The sequence below is a fragment of the Eptatretus burgeri genome, chromosome 9 (genome assembly GCF_056783735.1).
Source record: "Eptatretus burgeri isolate ZD-2024b chromosome 9, Ebu_testis_v1, whole genome shotgun sequence".
Lineage (NCBI taxonomy): Eukaryota > Metazoa > Chordata > Myxini > Myxiniformes > Myxinidae > Eptatretus > Eptatretus burgeri.
This window is the reverse complement of record NC_140969.1, coordinates 39064800-39092501: the sequence shown is the minus strand read 5'-3', so window position 1 is coordinate 39092501 and position 27702 is coordinate 39064800. Positions and strand designations below refer to the sequence as shown.

Sequence of the window (27702 nt, the reverse complement as noted above, 5' to 3'; positions counted from 1 at the left end):
ACAGATAGGAGAAAAGAAGAACAAAGGAGTGGAGATGTGCAGTCAGCTTGCATTTTGGGAGAGTCTGGCAGGTCGCTGGTTCAAATCCCAGCCAAATCATACCAGACTTAAAATGGTGCGTGCTGCTAACTTCCTTGACGCTCAGCATTTACAGGGATAGAGCACGGAAATTTGGTCCTCCTTAGGACATTTTGGTATTCCTTAGGACGCTTTGGTGCTCCTAAGGAAATGTCCTGCAGAGTGCGGTGAGAAAGGCGGTGCCCATTGTTGTGACATCGCTGGTACCAGAGTGCCCAGGGAAGTCCAAGCTCAGTGGCTGTTTGTCTCGTCTGACAGTATAATCATCTGTGTGTGTGGACGCGTGCTTCAGTGTAGCAACTCGACTACGAGCCTTAGATCTTTTTTTTTTTAAACAAGAACAAGAGTGGGTGGCTGGAAGAATGTGTAGATCTTGAAAGAGCTCGGGAAGGTCGGAGGGTTGAGAGAGCAGAAGGGGCAACGCCAGAAGAGAGTTGTTAAAAAAAGAAATAATAATAACGGGACCGAGAAATTGCAAGAAGAGCTTTTGTGGCTTACGTGAAAAAATATATAATTTTAACAGTTGATAACTTTCAATGTAAAATAATACAATTAAACAACTAATCTTTGATGTAAATGTTGAATGCAGTGGTGAGGGTGAGCTCACGTCCAAAAAACACACAATGTCCCTGCTCACCCGGTCTCTGCTCATCTACACCAGTGTTCTCCTGAATGTTCTTCCCCCTCTCTAACATTCTGTCACATCAACATCAGAAGTCCACACTCCAACTTTACAGATCTGTCCATCCAGGCTCCTGCAGCTAACACATATTGTACGTCTCACGGAAACATTTCTTTCCTGGGATTATCCTGGACTCTAACTGCATGTCTTCCTGGTTACTGTCTCCTTCATTATGACAGGCCTGATCCCACACTGGTGATGGTGTCGCTGTGTATGTTTGTTCCTCCCTTCCTCCCATCCCATGCCCTTCATTGGTCACACACAACCCTGTGGAGTACATTTGGTTTTGTGTGCCTCTGTAACAATATATTGTTTTCTGGATGTGATCTGCCAATCCTCCCCCCCCCCCACCCCCAACTGCGATTACTCCATATACGAGACTCTCTCTACAAACATTGACACTCTGCTCTCTGCTCACCCCCCTGGCACCTCTTCCTAAGCTGTGAAAGCCTTAATTTCCACCATGCTGACTGGATTTATGTTGATTCACCTACTTCAATACATGGACAAGCAGCTAAGTTATTCTGTTAAATGACGAGACATACTCAGTCTGTTTCTTTCTTTTTTTCCAACACACATCTTTCCAAATGGTAGCCATTCATTACTGGACCTTGTCATGTCATATGACATGTCTTGCTCATCTTGCTCCTCCTCAGCTTGTCTTGCTATTGCTCAGCTCCACGAGACTATTCACACCATACGTTGGTAAAAGTGGATGTCTCTCTTGCAGTTATTAGAGAACAGTCAAGGTGCAGACACATGTATGGCAATTTTCTCAGGCTGATTGGTCTGGCCTAAAATGCACTCTCTTCCATCAAGACTTCCGGTTTTGAGGCGACGGTTGGTTCTCTCAGGGGTCTCTGCTGACCGTCTCAAAGATAAGTTTCCGGTCGCTGTTTGTCGCGTTTTGACTGTTTATTTTGTTGCCCCTGGCATGTTTACTGTGTGTTCCTAGATCAGTTTTATTTCAAAATTTGTACTATTTGGTGAGTTTTTGTCGATCTTATCAAATCGGGTTTTCCTGAGGCCCACCCGTCTTCCCATCAATGTGCACGGTCATGTTTATTTGTAATTTCTCCTTATTACCATCAGTTCTTATTTTCTCCACTTTTCCCTCCACCCTCCATGTCATGTCTTAAAATATAAAAAAATACAAAAAAAAAAAATCCTTTTCCCTCCTTACCTTATTCCCCCATGTAGCCTCATGACTTCCTGTACCGACTCTTCTTCCTCCTAATTCTGCTGACCTACCATCTTCCTTCTACTTTAGCCGGTCCACATTCACCAACACCTTCACGATTTTTCTTCAACCTTTCCTACACTGAATCTTACCTAATCTTTGTTAAACGGTCTCTAAAAATGCTTCAACTCCCTTTCACACGTGTGGTTCTTGGTATTGTATCATAATTCACTACTCCTTTTCTTCTTCAAAAGACTGTTTTCAATTTGACCTTTCCTTCATCCCGTGTCTAAGAAGTCCCACTGTTACAACGTTTCTTTTCTCCATTCTCTGAATTCTCCTTTATTGCATCCATCAAGAAATGTCTTTAATCGCATCTCTGACTTAAACATTTTTAAAATCCCAGTTTGCAATGCATGTTCGTGTTCCATCAATCATCCTTTTTTTTTCAAACTTCAGTGCCAATTCACCCCACCTCCTGACATCTACCTCCTCCTAACCCCTCACCTGTTATCCCATCTCCTAACCCTCATCCTTACACCTCCGCTCCTGGCACCTCTTCACTGTCTTCTGCTTCAGTATCAGCTTCTCTGGTGTCCCAAAGTGTGTGGTGTTCTCACATCTGTGGGCTTCATTCCAACCTTACAGATATCTCACTCTCTGAATCAATACACTCCTCAACATCCCAAACATGCTCTTTCTTTCCTCTCATCAAACCTCCCCCTCTGACCCTACCCCTCAATTCTTGTACCTCCTTCTGCTCGCTCCCTTATTAATCGTACCACTACCACTACTCATTCTTCCCCTCTCCCTCCCTCTCCCATTGCCCTCCTGCCCCTTGGCTGTGTCTGCTCTCAACGTCTCCCCTCCCTCTCAAAGTTTCCCCTCTCACCCCTCCCTCTCAAAGATACCTTAACACTCTCCCTCCCTTTCACCCCTCCCTCTCAAAGATACCTTAACACTCTCCCCTCCCTTTCACCCCTCCCTCTCAAAGATACCTTCACACTCTCTCCCCCTCCAAAGTTCCCTCTCACCTTTCTCAAAAACCCCCCCCTCACCTTTTTCACTGAACTCTCCCCTCACCTTCTCCCTCCAATCTCCCCCTCATCCCCCCTTCTCAAAGTTCCCCCCTCACATCCACAAAGCTGCATCCTTCCCCTGCCCTCTCTCTTCCATCTCATTACTCTACCGGTTCCAATCTACAACTGCCCCCTGCCCCCTCTCTTATCACTCCCCACTTTACCTCAACCCATCACCACCGAGCATTTTCTTCTCCTCATTCAGCCCTCTCCCTTCTGCAATTCCCCACACTCTTTCAACAACTCTCCTTACCTCCCACCCTCCTCCCTCGTCCGACCCTCCCCCTCCCCTACACCCAAAGCCTACTCCCCTCCCTCTTCCTTAACAATGTGAACCTCAAACATCTGGGGCGTTCGCTCAATCCTGATAGATCTTTCCAAGCAGGTTGCCACTGACAAAGTAGACATAATCTGCTTAACAGAAACTATCCTCCTTCAAGACGTCTCTGACTCCCTAGTATCTCTCTGGTTGCTCGCTCCTCTGGTATGACAGACCTGAGGTTCGTCCTGGCGTCGGAGTTGCTCTCTTCATCAAAGACTCTATTCCTCACTCTCCATGCACTGCCCTCACTCTCCCACTCCACCAGGAATACCTCTGGCTACGACTTCCGCTCCACTCCCACCTCATGTATATATGTGTGCTGTGCCGTCCACCAAACAGTGATGACTCCATTTACATCTCGCTTTCCGAAAACATGGACCAACTGCTATCTTCTCATCCCAACTCACTCTTCCTCATATGTGGTGACTTCATTTGTCATCATGCCAGTTGGCTGGGTGTGGGCACCTCTCTCACCTGCCATGGCACAACAGCTAAAAACTTCTGCGACTCATTAGGACTGACACAATCTATCAACTTCCCGACCCGGATCTCAACCAATGGTACTCCATCCCTTCTGGATCTAATTTTGACCAATTTCCCTGAAAATATCCTTTGTTCTTCCTCCGCTCCAATCGGTTCTTCTGACCATGTGCTTGTGAAAGTAGACATCTCTCTGGCTGCTATTAGAGAACCACCTCAGCACCGTCGAGTCTGGCATTTCACTCAGGCCGACTGGCAGGGACTTCAGGCAGCCATCAAACATCAAGACTGGTCTCCCATCTATACTTTCCCCGACGTCAATTCGTCATGGGAATTATTTCAAAGAAACTTGCTCTCATGCACGGATTTATCCAATCTCGTCTTCAGTTTCTATACCCTTCCTCCTGTCCATGGTACACTGAAGTTTGTGGCGAGGCAGTTCTCCTGAAACAACTTGCCTTCTCCTCATGGAAGGCAAATCCAACTGAGGGTAATCTCAGTTCCTCCCACAAAGCTCTGAACAAGTGTGTGTCTACCCTCAGTAGAGCCAGAAAACAACAACTTTCTAATCTCAAGTCTGAACTCTCAAACTTCTCTCCCTCCTCCAAATACTGGTGGCATCTAATCAAATCTGTTTCTGGTGTATGTTCCCCCTCCATCCCCTCCCTTACCTTGAATGGCCTAACAGCTGACACTGCATGTGAAAAGGCTGAATGCCGAAACTCCATGCTTGCTTATAAATGTTGCGTCCCAAACCCATCACTTTCTGTACCCACCTTACCCAGTCACACCCAGCTGTTCCTGGACTCTGCGTCCTTTTCTCCTAATAAAGGTAGAGAGCTTGCTGTCAAACCCCGACTCAGATTCTGCAACTGGTCCTGACTGGATCAGCCGATGTGGCCTAAAAACCTGCTCTGCTGCTCTTGCTCACCCTCTGTTCTATTCACCCTCTCATTTGCTCAAGGTCATCTGCTATCTGCTCGGAAATCAGCAAACATTACCACTCTGCATAAAAGAGGTGCAAAAACAGAACCCTGCAACTTCAGACCAATCAGCCTTTTCCCAATCATCAGCAAGGTTCACAAATCTATAATCGCTTCAGACATTAAATCCTTCCTCTTCTTCAATGACTTGATTTCCGATCATCAATTTGGATTCAGACCAGGTCACTCCACCCTGGACATGCTGTTTCTGCTCTCCCAACAATAGATGGAGGTCCTCAATGCCAGACATAAAATCAGAGCCATCTCCCTCAATATATCGCGTACTTTCGATACGGTCTGGCACCCCACCCTGCTCACCAAACTCTCTTCCTATGGTATCCAAGGCCATCTCCACTCATGGCTCGCATATTTCCTCTCCTGTTGCAGCAAACGTGTGGCCCTAAATGGAGTTCTCTCATCCCCTCTTCCTGTCCAGGCTGGAGTCCCTCAAGGCAGCGTTCTGGGCCCTGTGATTTTTCTGGTTTTCATCAATGATCTCTCCGACTCTCTGGAAAATCTTCTTTATCTATTTGCTGATGATACCACCCTCTGCCCTACCATTTGCTATCTCTCAGATCAGCAAGTAGAAACCTCTTCACTCTCTGCAGATCTGGATAAAAACCACAAGCTGGTCCTGCACTTGGAGTCTCGTCGAAAGGACCGTCTGGACCCCCCCCCCCCCATCTACTTTCTCAACAATCCTCTTGAAGAAGTCCTTTCATGCAAGCTTCTGGGCCTCACTACCTGCCATGATCACTCCTGGGAAAGCCACATTTCCAAGATGGCCTCCAAAGCCAGTCGCCAACTGGGCATCCTCTGTCGTGCAAAGTCCTTCCTTGGCACTCCTGAGCTCCTGACCACATACAAAGCTTTCATCTACAGTCTGATGGAGTACTGCTCTCCCCTCTGGGCTATGCTCCCACCTCTCACCTTTCTCAGCTTCACGCTTTGGAAACCAAGGCATTTAGGATCATTGGTATCTCCCGTGATGAAGCTGAATCTTTGGGTCTCTCACTCTCTCACCGCAGGCAGGTCGTTAGTCTTTCTGTCTTCTACCATCTCCTCTCTGGTCTCGCCCCTCCTGCTCTGTCTGCAACATGTACCACTCCATATTTCCACAGGGTGTTCAAGGTCCGGTTGCAAACCCCTTCTGGTAAAACTACCAACATCAAGAATCACTGCTCACCTTCACTCTTTCATTCCTCTTTTTCCTGCCTTTGGAACAAACTCCCACACTCTCTTCAATCCCACTCTTCCCTCCAGTTCTTAAACACAGCTGTTCACCAGCATCTCTTATCTTCCCCCATCCAAAACCATGATCTTTTCTTCCCCCGTTAATCCACCACAAACCCACTTCCTTCAAATTCCCTGCTTTTCATCCTGAAAGTCCCTGAAGTGTAATGATCTGAAAGTTCCTGTCATGTCTATCTTGTTTACCCCATGTTCCCCACAACATCCCTCACCCTTCCACAGATCTCCTATCTTTTATCTCCTATTCTCTCTGTTCCCAACCGTTTTTTGCTTCCCTCTCCCGCCCCTCTTGTCTCCTGTTCCCCTTGTTGTACGTTCTGTGTGTTGGCTCCCATACAAGCCTCGACATTGTACACAAGAAAAAAAGACTGGTCCTTCATCACATCTTAATTTGGTATTTAGGCTTCCTGCTCAAATGATTATCTGATTTCCTCAATGAGAGGAAACGGTGGGTAGCCCGTGATAGTGTCTTTTGCTGGGGTTCCACAAGGCGGCATCTTACAATCTCCATTATTGCTGATTTACTCGTATATCAATGATCTGTCTGATTCTATTGAAAACCAACTTTACCATTTTGCTGATGACTCCACCCTGTGCAGAATGATATGTCACACTTGTGAAAGGTCAGCCGCATCTGAATACCTATTGTCAGACCTGGACAAGATACGCCGCTGGTCAGTGACTTGGAACATGACGTTTAAAGACCACAAGTCTCACGCTCTCACACTCTCTATCCACAAACATTATCACTCAAGCTATCCAATCCACTTCTCCAGACAAGCACTGGTAAAACGAGTCATCCCTGTAAATCCTTGCCCTTCCTATCTGCCATAACCTTTCATGGAAAAATCACATCACCAAGCTGACATCAAAGGCCAGTTGCCGTCTGGGCCTTCTCCATAGAGTGCGGGCATTCCTAAGCTGAGCCTATCTTTCAAACAGACAAGGCTTTCAAATAAAGCCCCATGTAGTTTCGCTCTGCACTGTGAACTGGTGGTCCTATGTCCCACACTACTCCTCTTGAGGTGGTCGAAAACTACGTCTTCTGCACAATTGGAATCTTAAGAAAGGAGGAAGATTCCCATGGGCTGTCACTTTCTCACCAGTGGCAAGTTGTTAGGCTCTCTATTTTATACAAGCTGATATCTGGCATTGTACCCCCCTTCCCCCACTGCACCTTCTTTCCTCTGTCCTTCCCAAGCCACCCCAGGTCACACACTTCACCCACTCAGTCTTCCAAAGTCGAGGCTCATTGCCCCCCTCCACCCCCCCCCCCCGCCTGCATTCATCCGATTATTCTCCCTATCGTGGAGTAGTCTCCATGTGTCCACCGTCTTGTTCTCCTTACTTTAGTCTTTTAAATGTACTGTCCATCACTACCTCATGTGCTCACCCACGTATATCTACAATCTCATTTACGCACAATGGTTCTTTCACATCGTGTTCCTCTCCAGGCCATTGTTACTCTTTTTTTGGTATTCCTCCCTGTGTATGTGCATCCCTCAAATGGTCTTTGGTACGGCTGCCCTTTGTCGTTGAGCTCGTCCATGAGCCAAGACCTTTGTACAAAACCAGAATGGCACTCTTCGACATCGCAACATCGACAAATATTTGTCCGCCCACATTTTTACATCATTACACATGCTTGTACCCAAGGCCGTATTTAGGGCGGAGCCAGTGGAGCACGTGCTCCAGGGCCTCCACAAAATGGGAGCCTCCACATTTTTGGGAAAATAAATTTTTTGTTTAAATAAATACCAACAATTTCTCTGCAATTTTAAAAATGGGATTGGTTTTAATGAAATCAAGAGTTTTGTCACACTTTTATCTGGATGGTCAGTAAATGTAAGTATACATATTTATTCAACATATTTGTCATTTTTTTAGGTTTTAGAAATGTTTTGATTCTGTAGAAGTAGTTTATTTCTTAATTTGTCTTTTGTTTCTGCATCGCTGTCTTCCGTTTCATTTCAGCACGTTAACGTAATGGGTCAGCAGCCTGCCGTCACCGTGTGCATGAGAGCATTAAAAATCCAACAACAGTAGTTTTTAATAACGTAAATTTTATACAGTAAACAACAACATATCTTACATGCAACAATACAGGGGGCCTTGACATCCTTATGTGCTCCAGGGCCTCTACATACCTAAATATGGCCCTGCTTGTACCAAGTTTGATTTAAATCCCTGAACCCAGATTAAAAACATCAAATAATTCTGGCTGCGAGACCATGCATCCAATCAAGTTGAAATATAAAACATATCCCCATGACGATTACATCATAATTGTGACGTTTCACGTCAACTGATGAAGCGGTTGAAGAGAAAGAATTAAAATTTTTTTTTTTTCGTTCAATCCCATATGTCTGCCAGACAATGTGACCTATTAATTATTCGTGAACACCCTGGTGTCCCCCAAGGCTTGGGGAACATGTGGGTGAAGCTTCCCCTCGATCTGTCAATCCGTTCTGGAGAAGATGATTTTTAAAGGTTTGAGGGTAAATCTAATATGGCTGCCAAATCACGTCACTGATGATGTCATCGTTGGAATACAGAGGTCCAAAGTTTTTTCATTTTTCCAACATGGCTGCCACACAATGTGACCTATGACATCATAATTGTCATTAAAACATTTCACATGAGTTGCACCTATGGTGAAAATTTTGTGTCAATCGGATAAGCGGTTGCAGAGAAAACAGAGAAACATTGTATACCAAATGAACATCCGATTCTTTATCTGCTTGAACTTTCTGTTTGTGTTTACACATTAATAATTATCATTCCCTCGACTCATTTATACTGAGAAATACACTCTCCCTATTTTACCGTTATTCCCACATTTTGCTCTATTTGGAGACTTATCTTATAAATAAAAAAATGAAAATGTCAAGCTCGTACAGCATTTCAAACATTTTAAAATGGGTCTTCACCTACCAATGGCAATGAAATGTTGCAAAATGTATTCTTTTTCAAAACGGAGTTAAACAAACTTTCGGATAACTGCTCATTGTAAAACTGTATCTCGATCGTGCTCGCAAACCATTTAAAATATGGTCAAAATGACTTAAGGAAAGATCTTCAAAGCATACTTTAAAAGCCAAACACCCCCATTAGATGCATGCATACCACGTGTTCCTTGGATCTGGGTACGACTTTGAGGTTGACGATGGCCTGCATAGCTCGAGCCACTGGGCCAGGAGAAGCGAGAAGATTTGGCCAGGCTGCAGACAGCGCCCTGGCTACGACATTCAGTACCCATGGCCCTGTGGCATCAAGCAGAAAAGACAGGTTGGTAGTTTTTCTTTTCCAGTACATCATACATCCTTGAGACAAGTCTGTGGAAATGGAAGAGGAGGATATTGAATAATTTTCCTCATACAGATCATGCAAAAGTTTATCGTCAACATTTTCAACTTGTCCATTTATATAAAACACCCACGCCAGAAGAACCCAAGCAGCTATTTTTATGGTGTCAGGAAACTCTTTTTTGCAATAAAATTACAATCTCCCTCCATTCCTTTCACAGCCCTCCACAAAAACAGTAATTCCTTCACCCACTGTTATTGTGCTATTCCATGAGCCTTGATAACTGTATTAAGAAACAAAACAAAACAAAAATGATATAAATAAATTAATGACGCTTTCATCTGTGAAAGGATACCTTTCAAGAGAAGGTTGTAACAGATCACCCGGGCTTGCTCCGCGTCACCGTGTGCACGACAAAGTGCAACACAGCTTCGCATAAGCATCGGTGCAGGGATAGATGTTTGAGATGGAGACAAGGACCTTCGAGCCAACTTCAGGAAATCTTCAATTTCGGCCTAGTAACACAGTATCCAGCAACTACAATCATGCTCTATCTCTACCTTATATATTGATGAATACACAAGAGGCATTCAAAAATGGGATAGCTTCTAACGACATTCCCTCTGGTCCTTTCATATGTCCCATACTTTTACCTTCCCTCTCCTCAAATTTCTTTCATCCGAATTTCTTACTTTTTTTCCTTCCTTCTTCCCAAACCCCTGACACTTCTTTTACTTTCCTACCTTTCCGTATTCCCTTCTTCTCAATTTATTTCCCGTACCTGCACCTTTTCCCTCCAAGTATTTCCCACATTAGTATTTCATGATTTTCAATGAAGGTTTGGCATGAAGCCTCGAAGTCTGTTTGTCCATTTTTGGCAATTTACTGCTCCTTCAAAGTAAGAACAATCATTGTCACCTGAACAATAATCAATATAAAGTTTATCATTTATTTAAAACAAGGAAAACCCTTAAAATCCTTCAGTAACTGGATTTTACATGAACCAGGTCACAGTGTTTCTTGAAAAGATAACATTATACATAACTATGCTACTAAAGGCCCAGTCACACCTTGACGTTTTAGCCAGCGTATGCCGATTTTTGGAAAATTTGTGTAAAACGCTGGTACACGTCGAATACGTTATGGGTAAGTTTTGATAACATTGAGAGCACGCTGAAAAACACTGCCATACGTCGTAGTACGCTGACTTTAAACGTTGAACTTTTGGGTTTTCCTCGAATTTTTTCATGCTTGAAATTTTACGACGTATGCCGGCGTATGACTCACACGTTCCGCTACGCTGGCCATAAGTTGTAGGCACGTTATGCAATCGTTGACACACGTTGAAACACGTTACTTGTAAGTTACTCATTAGTCGAAACACGTGGAGGTAATGTTTAGCGTACCCAAAACTTATTTCTAACCTATGAGTAACGTTTTGTAAGCACGCTACACGAACGTTGTTCACACTTTTCAACACGCTACTTGAAAGTAATACTACTACTACTACCAACATCGACATCAGTAAATTCTCTCGAACTACTATTACTACTACTAATAACATCGACATCACTAAATTCTCTCGAACTACTACTACTACCAACATCAACATCACTAAATTCTCTCGAACTACTACTACTACTACTAACATCGACATCACTAAATTCTCGTGAACTACTATGACTACTACTAATAACATCGACATCACTAAATTCTCTCGAACTACTACTACTACCAACATCGACATCACTAAATTCTCTCGAACTACTACTACTACTACTAACATCGACATCACTAAATTCTCTCGAACTACTACTACTACTACTGCTACTGCTACTGCCACTGCTTCTGACATTGACATCTACTCAACATGGAGTCTGGAACACTGACGGGTTCCTCTTGTGAAGCCCATTTGTATATACCAATTCCCCTAAACGCTGCCAATACGCCATTATACGGTAGTTGCAAGTTAGAAACACTTTCAGTTAGTTCTGTGGTCGTCTGAAAGACGTCAATCAAATTTGTCTGCAGACGCCAATGTGCGTTTGAGATACGTTACACATAGGTTCAAAGCACGCTACTAATAGGTTAAAAGCACGTTACTCGTTGGCTAAAAATTAAGTTTCGGGTATGGTAAACATTACCTCGACGTGTTTCGACTTATGAGTAACTTTCAAGTAACGTGTGGCCGACATGTGTAAACGATTGCGGAGCGTGCTGAGAACTTATGCCAGCGTATGCGGAACTTGTGAGCCATACGTCGAGTACGTCGTAAAATTTTCAGCATGCTTGAAATTTCACGACGTGCTAGACGTACCACGTAATATACCAGCGTACTTCATTGTTTATCATCGTGCTCCTAACGTATACACAACTTACCCATACCGTATTCGACGTGTCCCAGCGTTTTAGACACATTTTTCATCGGTCAGCATACGCTGGCTAAATCGTCAAGGTGTGACTGCGTGGTTGACACTTCCAATTTTCAGGCGGTTATGATTTAAATCTGCATGCGGCAGGTTTTTAACAGAGAACGCCACGAGTTCGTCGGCGATAAGTGCAGCGCGCTATGACTGAGTTAAACTATCGTTGGACATAGGTTGTGAACGCCGACAACAGGCTAAGCATTCGTTGGTATAAGTTTTCTTTGACACAACGAAACGTTCTGTGCCGGTTACTAATACGTTATGCATACGACCAACACGTTATGAATACGACCAAAACTTTAAAAAAAACCTCAAAACTTCAGCGTACGCCAATGTTTTATGTGCATTTTTATACGTTGCCATTCCTGGCTAAAACGTCAAGGTGTGACTGGGCCTTAATAAAGACAGAATCTAAGAACATCTTCACCTCGCCAGCAGCAAGAAGATCTTTGATGACAGACATCTCTGTGACGCTCAATTTTGGGAGCGTTCTGTCCTCTTCCGATCCAGCCGTGCTTGTATGAACTATCTCTGGGTCAAAATCACTTTGGGACAGTTTCTCGAAGGCACACAATGCCAGTTGCGTGGAAGGGATCACTTCAATTTGCTGCTCTTCCTTAGCAAGTAGTGAAGCATCAAACCGAGCACACTTTGTTGGTGGAGGGTTGTTAATTTTTTTCTGGTCATCCAGCTCATCTGGAGGATCAAATGAGGGATCTTTAGTCTCAGGAACTGTGGAAAATGGAATCGGTGATGTAGACTTTTTGTAAGCAGCAACAGGGGTAGGAGGAGTTGAGGCAGAGGTCGGAGGAGAGGTTTTAAATGAAGCATTTGAGAGGGGAGAAACTGGACTTTTGCAAGAGGTAACTATTGTGAGGTTGTTTGGAGGTGAGGATGGCAGAGCAGGAGACGTTGGGACAAGCTTAGATGACATCACTTTGGGGCACACTGTCATCGATCTGGAGGATTCTGTGGATGGGATGGTGGCAGTCTCATGCGGTAACAAAACAGAAGAGGATGTTCGCGTTTCGGGAATATAAGGAACCGAGGTCAACACCCTACAGGGTAGAGAAATACAAGATGAGTCGTCCATAGAGATGGAAACAGTGGGAGAGGTGGGCAAGGTGACAGGACAGGAGGAAATGGCAAGGGCCAAGGCAGTTATTGGTGGTGAAGAGGGTGATACTTGTTTTATTAAGCAAGACTTAGGAGATGCAATCGGGGAAAGGGGAGCAATGAACGTGGGTGAAACAGGTTTTGGTTGAGAGACAGTGGTCTTTGGGGGGGTTAGCACTAAAGGAGCTAGAAGGGCTGGGGGAGGTGACCCAACAGTATCCATTACAGATGACAAGGTTGGATCCGAAATTGAATAATCCTCTCGAGGTTGTTTTGATATCGAATTACTTGTCACTTTTCGTCTTTTCTGCCCACTCTTGACCAACTTTTTTGGCTTTAGAGATTCTTTTGCATCGCTGTTTTTGGCCTTTTTGAAGACCATCTCATTTGGTGCCATCTCTTTCAACTGTCCTTGTTCTACAATGACATCTTCAACTTCTGCTCGGTCTTTGTCGTCACAAATCTTCTCCTTTATTGCTGTGCCTTCTTTTGTTATGTTGAACACTTTTATTTGAAAAGGTTCTTTGGGTGTTCTCCCTTTCCGCCTTGCCTTGACCTTTGGATCCCTGTAGTTGTTGTCTGGTGTCAGTTTATTAAATGGTGGAGATATTTCTTCTGCACAGCCCAATTTTTCATTAATCTTCAGTGGTTGTTTCTTCAAGGTCCTAAAAGACCCTTCACTTTTATCCTCTCCTTGCAATTCTTTCTCGAATGCAGACACTCTTTCAACTCTGTCTTTTTTCACTGTTTTTGCCTCTTCCATATTTCCATGCAGTTTATCTCCCCCTGTGCTGCTAGAAATGGCAGTATTAACAGCAGGATTGTTGTTCTCCCTTTGCTGTGTTTTGGGTGCACATCTTTCCATGCCTGCACCTGACTCAGCATTTTTAAATTCTGCAACGGGCTTTACGTCCAGAAAAACCTGTGCGACAGATTTCTCCTCGATTTCCTCCTTTTCTGACGTCAAAATACTTTGAGGTTCAAGTTCTTTGATTCCTTCCTCCCCGACTGAAATATCGAGGTTTTTATCGCTTAAAGATGGGCAATCAGACATCTGCAGCACTTCGTCCTTTTGTTTATACTCAGGGGTCAATAAACACTCCAATTTAGGGGCTTCGTTACTGTCCTGATTTCTGTCACAAAAAGTGGCGCTCACAACCAGTGTTGGTGTATCGCACAATGGACTGTTTCCACAAGACACTTGAGACGGTTCACTTTCACTCAACGGTATATTCATCTCATGTGCTGATGGATCCATAGTAATAGGGTCCTGAACCTCATTTTTACATTGGTTTGTGCAACTGCCTTGCAATGACGATGAGTGAATTTCCTTGGATGGCGATTTTGTCGCATCAGCATTCATTGTTTGTTCGACACTACTCTGGATGGGTTGTTCTATTAAATCTCTCTGGAAATCTTTTTCTATTGCCTTTTCTTTGTGAGGCTGTTTTGATTGCAGAGCTTGGTTATTATCTGCGGACTGAGAGTCCTTATTCGTTCTTTCAGTGATCGACAAATAATTATTGGAGTTCTTTGTTGATGGTTGAGATACCTCAACGCCTTCTTGTGGTGGCTGTGTCTGCACCCATGTACTGTAACTTTGTGATACTGCAAGCATTTTAGAGTCCTGGCTGCTTGACACTTCAAGAGATGGGACCGTATGATCCTCAGGGCACAATTTGTCAATGTGCTCAAAAACGATCTCCTTCCTTAGGTCATCCCTCAAGTCGTCATTCTTCACCACTTTTGGATATAACAGCTGCTTTGTGTTTGGTGTCTTTGCAGCATCATCGTCACACTTTTCAGGCTCACTGTCGGATGAGATGTCTCCAAAGAGAGATTTCTGTCAAACAAGCAAGGGAAAAGGGGGATAAGGAAGAGATTATCTTCGACAAATCTATATATTTAAATTATCTATCAACCATCATTCATTTTGGTGTCAATAAAGACATGACATCAATATCATGTAAATTGCCTTTCAGGAAATGTGCTTTAGAAACAGAGAAAGCAGTGTTAAGACAGTTAACCATGCGGCCATATTTTAAGCAATTTGTCTCAGCCATGAAAGTTATGAACACGGTGCCTAAGCCAGTTAATGGAACATGTATGATGTCTGTAAATAGTGGATCGAAAAGAAAGTTTCCGACTTTAAATGTGAAACAAGAAGTCTGTTAAGCTAGTGCTATTTATTTAGGATTAAAAAGATCAACATTCTATCATTTGTATTGCACTTTTTTGCAGAAACCCTGTCATCCTGACTATCCATTTTGATTGAATGAAGCAAGAACATCAGGGGTGTTTGGAAAATTATCCTCTTTTCGTGAAAGCACCGCCTGATTACTGGCATCCCATTTTAAAGGAACGGGTGTTAATTTTCCCCTTAAACAATGTTGTTTCTCTTTATCCTGGTGTTGTTATGTAGGTTTTCGTGGTCTGTGATGAAAATGGGTACACACTGGAAGGTGTGCAGTCAAAAGTTGTACTACTACATGATACACATCACAATATTTTATGAAAAATTACTTGAGAAATATGGCGGAGCAGGTAATGCCGCATTTAGCCAGTTATCTCGTGTTATCTGTGTTCATCTCGTGTCCACCAAGATGGTATATATAAAATAAATGCATTTCACTATTTTCTGCAATAACATACAGGTGCATTCAAATTTCATGACGATTTATTATCTCTTTTACAGAACAGGTAATAAGAGGTCATGTTGGCAAGCTCAAGGATGAGAGGATAGTTGAGGAGTTTGCGAACAAACTGAGTGGAGATTTGGGGGGTCTGGGCTGGGTGCTTTAGGGGACCCTGAAGAGTTGTGGAGTGCCTTCAAGACCACCGTCCTTGATGTTGCCAGTAGATAGCTTGAACTCACCATGGGGTGAAGAAGAATTTTGTCTCTCAAGGGACACTGGATACCATTGACCAGAGTCGCAGGGCCAGGCTGAATGGCAGAGTTGAACTGTTCAGGGAGCTGAGGCGAAAACTGTACTTGTACTAAGGATGGACAAGGAAGAGACTATGTAAGAGGAATCTGAGGGGGTACAGCATCACCTGGGGTCAAGTGATTCTCATCCTGCTTACAGGGGAATTTGCGCATTGCGTTCTTCCAAGCCCATCCCTCGGTGCATTGCAGTTAGAGCAGAGGGTGGTGGGCTCTTGACAGAGGAGTCCGAAGTGAAGGCCCGCTGGGCCAGTTACTTTGAGCGGTTGTACAAGGCTGACCTACCAGATGTCGAGTTGGACGTCAGGGGTGTTACAATCCCGACTGCTGACCCTCCAATCAACTGTCGTCCACCTTCGTTTGTCGAAACACAGGCTGCGATGAACAGATTGAAATGGGTTGAAGCTCCAGGGATCTGTGGCATCCCTGCTGAACTTTTCAAAGCTGGTGGAAATGCTGTACTCGTATCATTGCATGCAGTTCTATGCTCTGCATGGAACACAAGCATCATCCCAACTGACTGGAAGAGGGGCCTTGTTGTCCCTTTCTGGAAAGGGAAGGGTGATCGCCAAGACTGCAACAAATACTGAGGGGTGACGCTGCTCTCAGTGTCGGGCAAGGTCTTTGCTCGGATAATTCTTGATAGGGTTCGCCACCATCTGCTTGAGCACCAGCATCCAGAGCAGTCAGGCTTTACACCAAAGAGGTCAACGATTGACCATATCCTTGCTCTTCGGATCCTCACCGAACACAAATGAGAGTTTCGGCACGGGCTGCTTGCAGCCTATCTTGATCTCTGTAAAGCGTTTTATTCATTGAATCAGGATGCTCTCTGGAGGATTCGTGGTCTTCGTGGGGTGCCACCAAAACTGATCAATCTGATGTCTGAACTATATTCTGGTACTGAGAGTGCTACGAGATGTGATGGTACCACTTATTTCCTTCCAGTTGTTACTGAAGTTCATCAGGGGTGTGTACTGGCACCCACACTTTTCAGCACTTGTATGGATTGGATTCTGGGGAGGATGTCGGAGAGATCAAGCTGCGGTGCATCGTTTGGGAATGTCAAGATCTCTGACCTTGATTTCGCAGATGATGCAGTCATCTTTGCGGAGAATTTAGATATCCTTTTGGGGGCCCTCGAGGTGCTGAATGATGAGTCGGAGCCACTGGGATTATGGGTTTCCTGGGTCAAAACTAAGATCCAGGCTTTCAATGACATCTTGGATGCTGCTATCCTGTCTGTACCTGTTTTTGGCGAGGTTGTTAAGGTCACAGAGAGATTCACTTACCTTGGTTGTGTCTCTGCTGGCTATCCATGTCTCCGCTGGCTGTGAGCCAGAGGTCAACAAACGTCTGGGTCGGGCATGAGGAGTCATGGATTCACTGGATCTTGGGGTGTGGCGCTGTCGGGACCTGTGCAAGAGAATGAAGGTCTGAGTCTTCAGGTCCTTGGTGCTTCCAGTTTTGCTCTATGGATGTGAGACTTGGACTCTGACCAGGGATCTGAGACGGAGACTCAATTATTTTGGTACCAGGTCTCTTTGGAGAATCCTTGGCTATCGCTGGTCAGACTTTGTGTCCAACGAGCGGTGACTGCAATAGACTCAAATGAGATTTGTTACCTGCATAGCCCGTGAGTGTCAGCTGTGGCTGTATGGACATGTGGCTCGTTTTTCTGACGCTGATCCTGCTCACCAGATTCTCTCAGCGAGGGAGCCTCGTGAGTGGAGGAGGCCAATGGAACGACCTCGTGCCTCGTAGTTGCAGCAGGTTGATCAGCATCTCAAGGAGATGGGCAAGGGCCAGGCATCTGCCTGGGAGATGGCCAGAAGGAGGCCCCTGGAGTTCCGGTGGAAAGTGGACGCAGCGACGCCCTGCTCTGCTACATGCTCCCATACTTGACTCGACCATTCACAGGAAGTCTACATGCATGTGTACCTGACTGACGGGCAACAATAGAACCTGCTGCTGTATTGAAATGTAAACGGAAAGCATCTTTCTCATCTGAAAATGTATGTTTGTTTTGTGAGAAAAGGTCCTGCAAATGAGAAACTATACTATGGAAGGGTACAGAACAGGGAAAGGAATAAGTTTGACAAGTTATAGATGAACGAATGTGATTAGGAGATAATGAGTCAACAGACCTTTTGCAGAAGCTAGCAGAACTGATTGACTATGACTGATCCGAGGGTGCGTTTGTCTGGCATACATCATGTTATGGTGATTTTAGCAAGGAAACTAGACTTGAACGATTGCGTCAGAAATCTAATACGGATTCATCACAAGCTTGAGATTCAGCCATTGAACAGGACCAAGCAGCAGTGAAACAATCAAGATCATCTTCCATGTCAGTGATGAACTGGCAACTATATTTGTTCTTCCAGAACCTTGAACAAAAAGATGGTACGTGAAATGTGTCTACATTCAGCATGTCCCAGAAAGTACTCAACCTTGCAGTAAACGATGTCACAATGTGGGTCAGATTAGCAGGAGATGATGGAGTCATCTATGCAGCAAAAGGTAAATATCACTTGGAGTGTTGGGTTAAGTTTCAGCAAGGCATCGAAAAACTCCAAGGAACCAACACTGACAACAAGGTGACTTTTGCTTGGATGAAATGTGTTCTGATATAGTGCAAGGACTATCCCAGGGACATGTGTATGATATGTCATACGTGTGGCACCAGCATCATGATAAGTGTCAGTAGTGAGCAAGCTATCCGTCCAAAGTATTTATCAAGGACAAAGCTTCTATAATGACATGAAGAATATCATCGGCCACAGGTGTGGCACAGTTCGTCCACTGGACCCAACAAAGTCATTGCTGCTGTACCCAAGTGACCTGAAGAACATGGCCGTAGCATATATGCTGGAGAGGATTGGCACATCTACTGTTAGCAAAGTCACGTGGAATTGACCAGGTTGCCGAACCCGTGAAAGCTCACGTAATTGAGAAAATGGTGTCGTTCTTTGAACCAAAAACAAAACAGAAGTCAAAAATATTTGCAAGTCTTTACAAAGGTGTCATAAACACCAGCGCCAATGAGAAGAAAGTCATTAAAACTGACAGACACCTCTTAAAGAGGCTGGTCAATGATCAGCACAGTGGACGAGTGGTTGACATGTCTAATATCCTCAAGCATGAGATGGTAGCCTTACTCCTTTCTCTGGCAAAAACTGATGGGACGATGCAATCCATTGTGAAATGTGACCTGCTTGGCATTCTCAGTGCAGATATACAGATAGAGGAGACACCAATCTCCCATGACCTATTCAACTCCATGATTGGTGCCTGTGTACTCGTGGATGGGCATGCCCTAATTCAAAGTTTGGGGAAACCTGCTGGCTGTAAGTCATTTGGCAATTATGCAGACACCTTTGCTCACTCCATATTTGCCCATTTCACTAGTGGTGCTACTAGAACAGATGTTATCTTTGACAGATCTATTGGCTCACACTCCATCAAAACCCAAACAAGAGTAAGACGAGGTAAGAAGGCAAAGATACCCATCCGTAAGGTTATCCCCAGGTATGGGCACAATTCATATCTCTGTGTGAGAACAAAACAGATTTTGCTGCATTTCTTTCCAACAATTTGATTCGGCGATGCCAAGAAGTGCCCAATGGCTGTGAATTGGTAATAGTAGCACGAGGATTTCGCTTCTGCCCTGGTTGTGGATTAAGAAGCTTCATCCACAACCAGGGGTACCTTGACCAGTCTGGCCTGCAATAATAAAGAAGCAGACACACATCATTCTCCATGGGCTCAAAGCTATAAACATGGAGTAGAATCGAATCATGGTATTTCGCAATGATACCGATGTCTTACTTCTTTTATTTCACTTCTTTCAAGGTACTCCTGTTTGGATGGTCAGTGGAACTGCTCATGATAGATGTTGCTACCCAGTGCTATTTGAAACCTTTTGTTTTGAAGAGAAGAACCTTTTGGTTCATATTCAGTTTATTTATGTTTTTTGCTCTCCATCTTTATTTGAGACATATTCATTAAATGAATACTCTCACATGTACTGCCCACCGGAGCTTATGTTAACACCAAATAGACAGATCCGTACGTGCCACGAACCGCAGATCATGTGGACAGCCGATTAATACACAAATTAGCAAGTCCCGGAAACAAAGCATTCCATCAGTCCAGTCCACCGTTGGGAACCTCTAAAGGCGCCAGCAATTATCCCCTTAATTTAAATCCCTCTCCAAGGAAAGCCCAAAGGACCAAAGTGAGGCAGACACGTGGTCTTATAAAATAAGGGATTTATACTCGTGGGGCAGAACACAACCGTACTGAACCTCAAGACGAGACACACAAAACACAGTACTGAATAAATTTTAAAAAACTAAATAAACGTGACACTTATTAAACAGAGAGAGTAAAACACCATGTGCGCACGCGTGCGCGCACACACACGCACACTAATCATTCACATGAAACCGAGCCACATTTTGCAGGATATCGTGTTGTTGACTTTGCACAGGTCACTGTTTGGTTCACAGTTTGGCATCCTCTTCTTGCACCATCAGTGGGGCTCAGTGCTCAGGCACAAGAATTAGAGCGAACAGAGACTGTGCATCAGGAGGATAGCAGCGAGAGAAAGTGAGACAAAGAGTTGCCTTGTGTTAGTCTTTCTCCTCACCCTGATCACATTCCATGCCTCTCATGTGGGGCCAACGCTGTCCATCATCTATGAGCCAATGGCCAGGTGTCACGGCCGCAATTTTACCCACTTGGTGAGGCCCTGACGAGGACGTAGTCAATTGTTATTAAGCACTGTGCCACGCCCTGGTCACCGAGGCAAGGTGACGCCACCACGACACCTTTACCTGGCCCAGACCCAAAATGGTTTCAGACGAGGGGGCACATCGGACAGGATATCTTTATTCTGTCTAACCACTAAATTGGACAACACTGCCCCTCCCAAGCAGTAGTGCAAAGGACCATCTCACACTAAACATTGACCTTAATACAGGCAAAACCAGCTGTTGGTGTTTCCCCCTCTCTCTACTGTTTATTTTGTTCTGTTGCAACCTGATCGGTTCCTTGACTGTACACAAAAAGTCACTAAATCCTTACCACAAAATGTAAGCAGTGCTTAAGCCTTAATTGTATCTCTGAGTAGGAGGAAATTTGGCCCATCATGCTTCCGTTGCAACAACCCCAGAAGAAAATCACCCATCCACTTCCACAAGCTACCTACAAGTCCTGCCAATATCCCCATACTCCTCTATCTCCAATGCCTCTAGATACCTATCTAATTCCAATTTAAACATATATTCCCCCCTCTATAGTCACAACCCTTCTCAGGGAACCATTCCATGCATTAACTACTCATTGACAAAGATCCCGACCTTAATACTGTCATAACTGTCATCGTCTTTACTTTCAGACTTTGGTCCCTGGTCCTAACACTGTCCAATCTACTGAATCCAGTGAAAAATCAAGCATTTGTACTTTTTAAAGTACAGTATGTTTATGCTAATGAAATAGTGAATGCATTTAGATGTAAGGGATGCAACAACGATGAGAAATGATGCGGTTCAAGGTCGTTTGTTACCTCAAATATAGCAGGCGATTTTGGCAAAGGAGACAATGCCCGAGGAAGCTCACATATCTGAAAGAGAAAAGTCTGCAGCTCACTGCAAAGGAGCTCATCTTCGTCACATTCCTGTTCATTGTGTTGAAGTGCAGCCTTTGTTTTCAGTAAATGCTGCAAATCTGAATCCATATTGTTCTGCATGCCCTCTTCCCTTCCCCCACGCCCACCTCCTGACGCCATGACTCGATTGGCCACAGCTGTATCTCTTTGATGTGTAGACCCTGCAGCACTCTGGCTCCTTTCGGCTGAATTAGCTAGCTCATTAATGGGTAATGAAATGTGACTGTGGCTTGACTTTATTGAGTTACTGTGATTGAAATGTGTCAGGGTTGCATCAGTCGTGACTGCTGGGACTGTTTGACCACTCGTCGATGACCTCACACATGACGTTTCAGGAGAAAGCAGGTGATTTTCTGTTGCAGAGGAAAGTTCGCTAACATCACTGTCTTCTGATGCTGCAAGCAACACAAGTTAGGAGGTAGAATTAGAACTTAGCATATCTAGCAACCTTTGCAACAGAAAATTAAGAATAAAAGTTTCAAGAATCGAAAAATTCAGATGTTATGAATGGCAATAAAAGGAAAAAAAAATTGTCACTTTTGTTTTTTTTTTTAACAGCATACAGCCAAAAACAAAAACCCAAAAAAAGTTTTGTAGGTCAATGTTCGTTGTAAAAAAATGTGTCCACCTGACATGCAGTGAAACAGGGTCGAGCTCTGTTTAGCATTCCCACAAAAGCACATAGCTCATGCGAGTAGCTTCCCAGTTCCAAAAGCTCATTGGAACATTGATCAGTCCAACTGGATATTTAAAATCCCACATGATGTGCTGATTTGTCTATTGCTGATTAAAAATCCTTTTAATCCATGCAAAACTGATCCAACATATTATGCCCTTGTCCTGCATGTAATTGATGTACATGCTCCTCCTTGAGCCTGACATATGACTGAAGGGTGAAAAAAACCGTGAAAAATGCCCCCCAAAAACACCAAGGTGTGGCATCACATGATGGTGCTCTTGCATCGCACGTCAGTATTGATTAATTTAACATCACAGTATTAACTAAATAAATATCAGTGTGTACATCTTTCAAACCTTCTATGCCTATATAACATGAGCTTGTACGATGGACCGGCAGACTGTCATTGTCAAACATTCATCGCTAAAAGCCACATCTATATCATACTCGTATGCGTCGGAACACAACTGGGCACTGGTTTTTGTGGGATTTTAACCTTTTTGTTCAATTTCTTTGCAAAATTGCAAAACATGATTCTGGGGTTTTGATGGGAAGGAAAAAAAAAAAAAAGTAGAAAAATGAATCGATACCTACACAAATGCAAGCAATAAAATAACTAAACTTTTTCCAATTGAAAATCGGACTGTCAGGATGGCCTAGAGGTATGTAAAGTCGCCTCTGAGCCATCTATCCTGAGTTTGAATCCCGACACAGCTATAAACTGTCATCCTGGTGTTTCACAGACAGGGTAATTCATCAATGTGTGTGCCGTTCCTTGGATGGACGTTAAACTGGGCATACCGTTTGCCGGGCATTATTTTTACGGACGTTAAAGATCCCCATGGTGTCCTTCACGAGAGTTGGGGAGCTATCACCGGCATCCTGAACATATACCTAATTTTGGCTCGAAATCTACAAGAGGCTTTGCATCAGAGGCACAGCCGTACCCTTAGCAAATTTTGCTACCCGCAGTGTTGTGCTATCTACAAAAGAAGAAGAGGAATTGACAATTAATATGAAACCATTGTAAAAGGCCATTGTTGTAACAGTGTGAGCAAGAAACAGAAATCCTTGAATTTGCAATTCCATCGAAACCAACTTTAACACAAAAACAAATCCACTAACTTAATGAGGTTTTCAATATCTGGTTGTTAAATCAACAAGATGGCTCAGTGGTCCAAGTCACGTGCACAGCACGGTTGAAGGATTTATGATTTCAGACTAGGGATCCTCGAAAAGACAAAGTTGCTGAGATGAATCGAAATTCTGCATCATGAAGAAGCACATCGAGTAATAATTGAGACACAAACACAATGACCGTGTAGAAACTGACCGTTCCTTTGTCGCTTACTCCGTCTGTGTTTGTGAACTTGCACTGGAAAGGTAGAATACATCGTGACCAAGAATGAGAGAAGGAAATTCAGTTGCAGCAAAGCAAAAACTCATTTGTAAAAAACAAACAAAATTAAATAACATTTAAAAAAAAACAAGAAAGAAAATTAAAAAAAACAGAATCAAGAAGGGAGACAACTTTATTAATTGTTCATTTTTGCACACATATCTCAAATTTCTATGTGCTCGTGTGTTCCTTCGCAACACAATTCCTCTGCTTGTTAAAACGTGTCGTCTATCATGCCAAAAGGTTTGCTCCTGTCTGTGTATGTAACAGTTTTGTGTCGGTATCACGTCACATTGACAAAAACAACAACAGGGAGATCGGATTTGGGTAAACTTTACTCATGATAACTCATTATATGCTGTGTACTGTTCTGTGAAAAATACATTCAACTGGATGTTCAATTGAATTCATACAACAGTGATTTTCAAGCCTCCCCCTATTCTGGGATTCTTCCTACCAATGTCGGAGCTGTATCTCACGAGCCAGCTGGGATATTCGGAATAAAATTTTGCATCAGTAATGAAATACAAAATATACGGGGGAGGGGGGGGGGAGTGACATAATTTTTTGACCTTAATGACAAAAAGAGTTATTAGGATAAGAGGTAAAGATGGGCACAAGGATATATGTTACACTCGACATTAACTAGTCCTAAAATACAAGACCCGTTGCTTCGCTGACGGAAATACCAATCTTTGCTGTGATGGCTAATCAATAGGGCAAGAAGAAAAAGGATTCTGAGTGCAGGAATAACAACCGTCGCAAGTTGGCGTTTACAGTTTCGCCACGTGTACGCATGTACCCATAAAAAATAAAATAAATTAAAAAATTTCATTGCAAACCTTCCCAGGAGTTCCCTGAATCCATCATAGTTAGATTTATTGAAATCCGTTAATCCGTTCTCAAGTTATAACACGACAGACAAACAAACAGACAAGCAAAAAAAAGATGTATATATATTTTACAAACAGGTGATGTGGTGCTCATAATATTGGATATTTAATATGTAGATGACTCCTTTCAAGTCATGAATAATTTAAACAAATAAAAGTAACTCACCTTTTCTATGTGCTTCTGAACTGCCTTCATCAGCACTGCAACTGCCAATGATGTCCTTGTCAGGTCCTCCCACAGCTGACCAAAGGTCTTGCAAGAGGGTCTGGATTCTTTCTGACATTAAGAGGATTGTAGGTAAATAAAGGATTGATAAATTATGGTTCTCAAATGAAAGTGCTTCATGACTAGGGTCTGACGATATATCAATATAAGTTATATCGGTATAATTTTTCATATCGACATACCGGTGTTGGAATTTTAAATATACATGTATACTGAAAAAAATCAGTATGAAAAAAAATAAATCAGTATATCTTCAACAAATTGAAGAAAGGTGTTTACAATCTTTAAATACCGTACAAGAGTTTAAAAGCTTTGATGCACTCGGCTGCATCTGTATCAGTGGAACGTGTGATATTAAGACGTACCAGGATGTAGGTACAGTAGGTTTTAACTTTTAACCCTCACCACTTGAGCACCATATGAGCAATCGCGTTTTTCTTTGCCCCTGTGGCTGTTGAGCCGTTATACCGGCCTGTGGCAATTACCAGTACGGCAATCCGCGATACTCATACCGGCCTGTGCCGATTACCGACATAGTGATCAGCAAGAGCGGAACTGGCCAGTGCCGATTACCAATACTGATCTCGCTTTAAAACAAAATCATTTTTAATACAAGTTGAAGTTGGAAGTAAAATAACCAATCAAAGGAAAAAGGCCTGTGTGAGAATACTTTGAAAAGTTACCATATATCAATATTGTGGACGTCAAATATGAATACATAATGGACCATTGGACGAAAACGTATTTTTGGAACCTGCGACACATATATATATATATATATATATATATATATATATATATATATATATATATATATATATATATATATATATATATATATATATATATATATATATATATGATTTTTTAAAATGTATATATAACGATAAACCGGGAGATACTGATATGAGCCAACCGATACATCGATATCAGAAAATAAGATCGATACTGACGGAGCCTATTAATGACCATATTTGATAATAATAATACCCTGCACAGTCTCAATATCCAATATTTGAGACAAATTTGGACAAATGCAAAAAAAAACTAATTTGGTATGAGCGTATACATATTCCGAAGTGAGTTGGAATATGAAGATGTCCTAATTTATTTCAAGAAGCACATTAGACTTACAAAAATGACATGCACTGTGCTTCATTTCTGAACACCACACAAGGAGATCACAGTTGGAAAAGTGGTTTATAATTGAAGACAAATAGGGAATTTTTATTGTTTTCATTCAGTGCATGTCAAGAAAAGTGCAGTTGACCCAAAGAGAAAGCCATGCTGATTTTAATGCAGGGATTTTCAAATGACAAGGTAGTTTAAATTCCCACAATCCTACAACACTTTTGGAAGGGTAGATGATATCATGGAAGTGCTTTTTCCTTCTTTACCAGAAGATTAATGCATTATGTCAGATACTCATGATACCCCCAAATTGCTTTATCATAATGTCTAAGTATTTAATTTCCCCACACACGCAAAGCAAAAAGCGGGTTTAAGCAATTGGTTTACTTTGTCGGTCTCTCTGTCTTCCTACAAATGCCAGTTTATGATTGAAGGACAACTTAATTTCAATTGAATGTTATATTTGAACACTACTAAATGGAAGATGAATATAAAAACGAACCTGAAGTTTAGCAGTACTTTGGCTCTGAATTTGTCCTGGTCATGCATGTGCAGAGGGGAGTGGGATACAATTTTTTTTAGTCTGTCTGCCTGTCTGGCAGTCAAACAAAATTGAAAATCATTCTGAATGGGAAACTTACTGTTTTTAGAGATGTCATGATGGACACAAACAACAGGCTTGAGGAACAAATGTAATGTGTTAAATAAGGTGGTGTAAAAGATGCTGCATCAATGGTGGAAAACTTCCAGAAAAAGTTTTTTCTACAACTTTTAAAATATTTATTTTATTTCAATTTAATTATACACTTTAACATTGAAGAACACATTGCCTTTTTGAGACTTTTAAAACCCTTATGTCAGCAGTACTTGGACAAGATATTACGGCATTTTAAGTCATCACAACCAATCAAATTTGCTGCTTGCAGACCCCACACACATCCTGTTTCTCAATACTGCGTGGGGGTAAGGTGTTCTTTGAACGTTCTAGTTTGAAATTGCATCCATTCGATTCTAGCAACACACTTGCTCAACTTTGCCCTCGTTAAACTCCACTCAAAATGCAGCCCGAAAGGATTAGACATATCAGAAGGCAAGCTTGACAAATTCAATTCGATACATTTGCTTCCTTCATTCACTATCCTTTGTGAGAACATGATGTTAGAGAAGCAATTTACCAACCTTTATTGATGACAGGGCTTGAATTCAAACAGTTGCAACAATTGTTTGCTTTCGAAAGTTGTGCTGCAGGCCAAGAGGAGAAATAATGATGATAGGAGGAATGACAAAGACAAAAACAAATATTTTGTCTGAAACTTTAAGCTTCTGAATTTTAAACCTTGCTGTGATCTTTATTACCATGTATGAATCCCAAAACTGTGGTACCAATACAGCTGGAATATACAAGGTCTCAATCTGTTTCACATAAGACACATACACTACCAGTCAGGAGTTTTAGAACATCCCCATTTTTCCAGTTTTTACTGAAATTTAAGGAGTTTAATGTTTCAATGTAATCTGAAATTAAAGCACAGAACAAATAAACAATTGTAGATAAAAAAGAAATCATGGAATCGTTTTGTTGAACAAAATTTAATCTAAATTTTTGACTCATCAAAGTAGCCACCTTATTGCAGATATAAAAGCCGAACATACTCGTGGCATTCTTTCAACAATGGAAATCAAATATTGTTTGGAAAGTTCTTCCCAACACTGCTGCAGAAGTTCCCACAAATGTGTTGCATTTGTAGGTTGCTTTGCTTTCACCCTTGTCTTCTTTCTTTCAGAATAAAGTTGTCTTCTGATTGTGTTGTGGCTTTGGATCTGCCAGACCTCTTCCTGCAAGAATTTCCTCC

General features: G+C 42.7%; 1 protein-coding gene across 11 annotated transcripts in view; it reads right to left on the bottom strand.

Moving 5' to 3' along the window:
- The window catches only part of LOC147019946 (uncharacterized), a 66856-nt gene that overhangs the window by 11229 nt on the left and 27925 nt on the right, over positions 1–27702 (bottom strand). For 9 of the 11 annotated variants that reach the window (XR_015061586.1, XR_015061588.1, XR_015061587.1 and 6 more), the window contains 7 exons: positions 27029–27091; positions 24659–24769; positions 23534–23575; positions 21420–21916; positions 12215–14746; positions 9717–9876; positions 9182–9390 (listed from right to left, as the gene is read on the bottom strand). Coding sequence is in view for 7 of the 11 variants with exons in the window: in XM_085894836.1 (XP_085750962.1) it covers positions 9182–9390; positions 9717–9876; positions 12215–14746; positions 21420–21916; positions 23534–23575; positions 24659–24769; positions 27029–27091 (3614 nt within the window). In the remaining 4 variants the exon portion in view is untranslated. The remainder of the gene's footprint in view (positions 1–9181; positions 9391–9716; positions 9877–12214; positions 14747–21419; positions 21917–23533; positions 23576–24658; positions 24770–27028; positions 27092–27702) is intronic. The other 2 variants (XR_015061589.1, XM_085894833.1) reach the window with 1 other exon arrangement.